Raw genomic sequence first — 6,229 nt, 5'->3', positions numbered from 1 at the left:
CGAGGCTCCTTGACTCCGATCTGAAGTTGGACGATCTTCTTGAGATGCAAAAGGATAATCAGGACGATCCTGACCTGGAATACGTACAATTCAACGTGCCCACGGTGTTGGCGCTTCTGAACAAACGCTTCGCGCGGAAAAAGGGATGGTAGACCATGTTTGAGACGACCTGCAGCTTGTGCTGTTGCTACAGGAAATACCCCCCCTCGAATGACTTGGCTTTGGCGTTTCCGGCGTCTTTTATACCCTCGAGGTCGTGCGTCGCAAGTCCAAGGGTTTGTCCGACCAGGCTTGGATCGAGGCGTCCGCCGCCAAGCGATCGTTGCGACGCGCTCGGCTTGTTTCTTTTCCCGACTGATCCTGCAATGCGAGTCGTTTCTTTGCATTTATATACCTGTTACGTATCCCCTAATTCTTACGCCCCTTATTTTATGGCTAAGCATGCGAGTGGCGATGTTTCCAAAGTTTGGGGCTCGGCTGGTCCGCGGGTCTTTTGGATTTTGGGCCGGATGGTGGAGTGCTTTGCTAGCGAGGCGAAAGGGGCAGGCACCAATCGATCACGGAGACGAAGCACAGGGGAACACATAATCGGTGATCAGATGGTCCGACCTGTCGGACGCTGCAGCTCATAGTTTCTTGGTTGTGTTAATAGTGGATAATATTGGCTCTATTTCATGTCCTCTCACGAAATTGACTGGACTGAACGGATTTGCAGTGTTTTGAAAGCAGAAAATTTGACTTGATCTGGCTACCCCCATCGATGCGCTCCGAAAGAAGACAGTGTGGGTATATCAATTGAACGCCGATGTGGTCGTAACAGGAAAAAAGTAACAGCATGGCCTTGGCTTACGAAGGACCACCCATGGGCGTGATGTGAGCAGGAAACAAGAGCACGGAAGAATGAATCAGACAGTCACTTTCAATCGATCCCCGCGCCTCGCAGCCGTGTCCTCCTTCACCTCAACCGTCTTGCCATCGGCGCCGCTCTTCCATCGCCACGATCCCCAGCGAATCCACCCCTCGCCGTCGGCCTCGCCGTCAGGAGCGTCCTCAGGCCCTCGCCGCACGGTCAGCCGCCTCTTGCGCCTCGGCTTGACCTCGCCCGTGAGTGTCTGCACGCGACCTGGGGCGCGGGGCGACGGCGCCACGGGTTCGGGGCCGCGCAGCTTGCGCACGAGGTCGTCGCGGGCGCGGCGGATGCGGTCCGCGGCACGCTTGAAGAGGGAGTAGCCCGTGCGCGTCTGGAGCAGGATGAGGAGGAGGATGAAGGGAACGCAGACGAGGACCATTGTCAGGGCGAAGCGGAAGTCCGAGGGGGGGATGGTGAACTCTGTTATGCCAAAGACGGACTGTCACTTCGTCAGCTCAATTCCCGCTTTCCCCCTCCATGAAGGGAGCAGTTCAGCAAGAGGAGATAAAAAGATAAAGCTACTCACCGTCACAAACGTCAGCGGGAGGAAGACCATGGAGCTGAGGGTCAGAATTTTGATGTTGTCGCCCTGCTCGATGGCGCGACGGCTCTCCTTGATGGAGCTGCCACTGAAAAGCTGGTCGCGCAGATTTTCGATTTCCTTGCGCGTCGCCGTGTTGCGCTGGGCAACGTGCTCGAGATCACGGCAGGCGCGTTCGAGCTCGGTGCGCAGGCCGGCCATGGTTTCACGCCAGGCGATGGCATCGGGCCCGTCGGGGTCCGGGTGCGGCCAGACAGCTGAGTGGCGCCCGGCCCAAAAGTCGTCTGTGAATGAGTCGGCGTAGGCGGCGAGCATGGCACGCAGGCCGGCATTGATGACGCCAAGTGTGTTATAGGCCCAGAAGTAGCGGCGAATATACGTGAACCGCTTGTCCTCGAAGAGCAGTTTGTCGCGAAGTGACGGGTCAAACATAAAGTCAGTTGGCGGCGTGATGAGCTTAGTGATGCGTTCATGGATGGCGATGTTGCGCCGCGTCGCGTCGCGGTACTCGGCGGCCAGGGCGTCGAGAAAAGCGTGTGGTCCGCTAGGGAAGCGACGCCGCGGCAGATCATCTTCAGACCGCACCGTGTGCTCGTCGTCCGGGAACGACTGGAGGCTCAATAGATGCCAGGGCGCGAATGGGTCGAAGACTGGACCCTCCTGGGGGCCTTCGCGACGCTTCGAAATCTTGACAGACTGCACGGCCGGGCCGGCCAAAGAAAGGGCCAGGACGGACGAGCACTCAGCAATGTCAATGTGATCGAGAGATCGCGCGTCTGATGGCCGCTTATCGTACTTTTGCCAGGCCGCAGGCTCGAGTCCCTCGCCCACGACGGTGTAGTACTTGAAAACAAAAAAGGCCGATCGCTGACGCACCTTGTTTGGTGTGTCATCCTTGACAAAGGCGCGGTTTACATAGGCGCGCGTCTTGCCCTTGTTTTCTGTGTCTGTGGTGAAGTGTCTCAACAGCTCTGTCATGTCAAAGTATGGTGACATGGTAAGGTGAAGCGCTTCAAGCATGAGAGGCGTGGGTTCCTGAAGGGTCGTCATGAGGCCGACGGCCTGGCCGTTGCTGTGAATTTCTTTGAGGGCATTCCAGACTGTCGGGGCGTCGACGATCTGACTGGGCGTGATAACCTGGGGTAAGCCAGGGGTTTGGTGGTTTGGCTGCCTGCCAACCGGCGTTGCTAGTCCATCGGCATCAATGTCGTACAGCTCGAGAGTCGAGCTGATGAAGCCCTCATGCTCGTAGGCGGCAAAGCTGGCAAAGTCGCCATTTTCATCGATATCAGACTGCTTGTCCAAGATGTCCTTGATGGCCACCTCAGCCACGCCGTGAAATTCGGTGCGCTTGAGATGCCGCATCAGCTCGCCGTCGGTCCACGAGCGACGTTCGATGGGGCGAGGCACAGCCGGAGCGTATCCATTGCCACGTTGCGGGGCTGCCGGGTCGAGGAGCGGTAGGAACTCTACCTCGTATTCCGAGTGCAGTGAGGCTGGAGTGTGCTTCCTCTCAATGCTGAGGAACTGCGGCCGCCTTTCATTTGGGTCGAGAGTCGGGCGACGGCTTCTTGGGCCAGGCGACTGCGATGGAAAGGTCGCATCGCCAAGGAGCTGAGGGCTTAAGGCTGGACTGCTCGCAGGTCTCAGCAGAGGCGAGACAGGGATTGTCGAGCGCGACTCGGATCGCTGGCGAACGGACGATGCCAGGGCGTCGTGCAGGGTGCGCAAGCTACGCAGGTATTGCTCGTGAGATGCTTCGACAGCACGCAATAGCTCGTCAGGGTTCTGGTGGCCGGCCATATTGCCAATGGCCTCACGCGTCTTTCTACGTCAAGGACGGAAGGCAAAAGACGTGAGACGAAATAGTGGGTGCAGTGAGAGGAAATTGATCAGACATCGCTGCCTTTTCTACACCTTTTGGCGGCGGATACCCAGCCTTACAGTCGCAAATGACACAAGCATTCGCCCTGCTGGACAGAGTAAAATGGATAGAAATGCCATGGTCGTGCTGTGCATTAGCCTAGGCAGCTTTCATATGAACAAGTGGTCGATCAGTGCGGCTGTGCTGTGCCAGCCTCGAACGATGGGCGTGGTGACATGGGGGTGGGCGGGACAATGAACGGGTCATCCGCCAGTTTAGGACGACAGCTTCTTGTGACAGTAACCAACGCATGCGAGCTCATCATGAGAGGTATCCTTAGACGACAGGCTCGGGCCGCGCGCCGTTTCATGTCGTCAGTCGAGAGCCAGTTTCTCCGGTGATTCCGGCTCACTTTCTGCAAGGCTGGGTGAGCTTTCTGAACGCAGCTGGGCCAGGCTTCAGAGCCGAAGTTCGGCAGCTAGGCGGAGCAAGGCAGCGGCCCATCGTTTTTGGGGCTGTCGATGGCGTCGTCCTTTCGCTTGTCAACTCTTCGGTGTCTCGCGGCCCCGAGCTTGATCCTGCCGCTGAGGCGGCTGTTCTCGGCACAGCCGAATGATGACAAGCCGAGATAGTGAATGGCCAGCGCGCGCCGCCTCACTGCAATGACCCAAACCCCCCGAGGCAGCGGAACGAGTCGGTGCTTAAAGCTTGATCCAACGTAAGCGACTTCTTCTGTTCCCCAAGATGCTGATGAGCCCCATCAGTCCTCATGACATGTTGCCAAGCCCATGCCACTCCGGTGCAATATCCTACACAGCACACGGGCCCTCTGCTGAAAGTGCAAGATCGAACCCGATATGCGTCTTGAGTAGCCGAAAGGGGGCCTTGGTGCGGGACGCTTGGGGTCACAAGCTAGTAAACGCCCTAGCAACCTTGCCCTCTTGGCGCTCGTCAACTTTAAGACACCTCCCCTATAGAAAAACAGCTGCATTCCACATTCTAGGGACTGCCTGGTATCTAAGCACTGGCCGGGGCTCCCAATGCTGTCCCGCGTCCATTAATCCGCTCTGGACAAGCCACATGTCATTGAGCTTCTTCATTCCTGTGCAGTCATCCATGTCATAACAAGGTTCGTCTCAGCAAATACGCTCGTCCGGCTCATAGTTCCCGCGAGCCATGTTTTCATCGTCCATCCAGTGACCCTTCCACGCGTTCCAGATCCAACCATAATCCAGAATAGGCCTTGGGTCAGACCGTTGTCACGGCCGTCTGTGAAGGCGGCTCCTAGTGAGACTTGATCTCGGTGGGTTGAACCTGGGGAGCAGCCGCACCAACCACCTTGTCGGCAGCGTCAACGTCCATGACGTCCTCGTCCATGGCATCGCCTTCGACCTCGCCCTCTGCGAGCTCCTCGTCCTCGAGATCGTCTTCGCTCTCACCTTCAATATCGACACTGCCATCATCAGAAACCTCGTCCTCTTCAGCGTCGCCGACGGCCTTGCCGTTCTGGCCGTCCTTGTCAGCTTCACCGTTCTGGCCGTTCTCTGTCTCGACACCGGCCATCTCAGAGTCTTCAGCCGGGATGGCGACCTTGCTCTCGCCGTTGGCGCTGGCATCAGCACCCTCGCGCCGTTGGCATCAGCCTCCTCCTCTCGCGCTCCTCGGCACCATATTCATCTCATCGGCGGCAAGGTCGGCCTCGGGCTGCTCAGGGGGAAATTCGGCCGGGGCAGAAGCATCAGAGTCCCTGAGTACATAATTAGCGTCGTGCTACACACATGGACCGACAGCAAGGCCACGAACCACTTGATGGCGAAGCGAGTCACACGGGGCTTCTCGGACAGAATGTTGCGGCGAACGCGTTCGATGATGGGCTTGGAGGGAGGCTCGGCGTTGAGCTCCTCCGAGTCGTACTCATTGTTGACATAGTAACCGACGCGAATGAATTCGCGACCATCGTAGGCGCAGGTCAAGAGAATCACAGTGACACCGAGGATATCGGCGTCAGGGATGCGCGTGGTGTCGGGAGCGCCAGCCTCGAATATGAACTTGTTGACGCCCACAGGGATAGGACCAACAAGAAGGTCATCGAGTTCCTGGTCGTACTGGTCACTTGTGGCGGAACCGACGTAGGTGAGCTTCCACTCGAGATCTGCACACAAGGCGGTTCGAGTCAGTGACGTGCACGCTCATGGACAGGGAGACGCGCAAAGGAGCACGCGCCAGACATCGCAAGGTACACATACCCTTCTGCAACTGCTCAAGGCATTCGAAGGTGATCTCGAATTCGTACTTGTCGGTGAATTTGGCAGGGTTGTTCAGGACCCGAACGCCAAGAAGCGAGACAACCGACATGTTGGAAGTGGTGAAGCGGGGAGGCAAGAGAGCGGTGAAGCGGGCGTTGCGTGCAGGCGACAAGTGGGTATCGAGAAAACGGTGGTTGAAGAAGAGAAAATGGGAAACGGATCTGCGCACGGAACGACTCAAATAGACGCGAGCGGGCAAGAGGGAGGAAGGGAGGGAAGTTGTTGTTTTGCTTGAGGAGGGGGGGGGGCAGAAACGGTTGTGTGAGAAGAAGAGGGATGAATGGTGGTGAGATTGGATGAGGAGAGCCAAAACAGACGCCTATCGCAAATGGCCCTAGAGGGGGGGTTGATCTCTGTGATGGCGGGACGACGGGCGGGGACCTGTACCTGCCCCCAGACTGGGACCTGGACCTGCCTGCATCGCACTTTCCTCACTTGTCTTGCTTTCCTTGCTTGCCTGGTTGCTTGCTTGTGCTTTCCTGACCAAGCGACCCTGGGGAACGCGCCTGCCCTGGGTCGGCCAGGCCCACGACCCGCGATTTTCGCGTAGAGTGGTCGCTGCCGTTGGGTTAGTCTATATTAGGGAAGGTGCAAGGGAGCCCCTGCCG

General features: G+C 57.8%; 2 protein-coding genes across 2 annotated transcripts; both read right to left on the bottom strand.

Annotated features, from left to right (window-relative positions):
- Positions 1–905: 905 nt before the first annotated feature.
- VDBG_03542 (conserved hypothetical protein) lies at positions 906–3,254 on the bottom strand (the record flags this gene model as incomplete). The annotated part of the gene is made up of 2 exons (XM_003005543.1): positions 906–1,349; positions 1,437–3,254. The coding sequence occupies 2 exons, from the start codon at positions 3,252–3,254 to the stop codon at positions 906–908; spliced, it is 2,262 nt and encodes a 753-aa protein (XP_003005589.1).
- Positions 3,255–4,599: 1,345 nt separating this feature from the next.
- On the bottom strand, positions 4,600–5,670 carry VDBG_03541 (histone chaperone ASF1; the record flags this gene model as incomplete). The annotated part of the gene is made up of 4 exons (XM_003005542.1): positions 4,600–4,938; positions 4,984–5,062; positions 5,119–5,467; positions 5,562–5,670. The coding sequence occupies 4 exons, from the start codon at positions 5,668–5,670 to the stop codon at positions 4,600–4,602; spliced, it is 876 nt and encodes a 291-aa protein (XP_003005588.1).
- Between the last annotated feature and the right edge of the window lie 559 nt (positions 5,671–6,229).

The sequence above is a fragment of the Verticillium alfalfae genome, genomic scaffold (assembly GCF_000150825.1).
Source record: "Verticillium alfalfae VaMs.102 supercont1.4 genomic scaffold, whole genome shotgun sequence".
Classification (NCBI taxonomy): domain Eukaryota; kingdom Fungi; phylum Ascomycota; class Sordariomycetes; order Glomerellales; family Plectosphaerellaceae; genus Verticillium; species Verticillium alfalfae.
The sequence above is the reverse complement of the archived record's forward strand: the minus strand, read 5'-3'. Positions and strand labels throughout refer to the sequence as shown.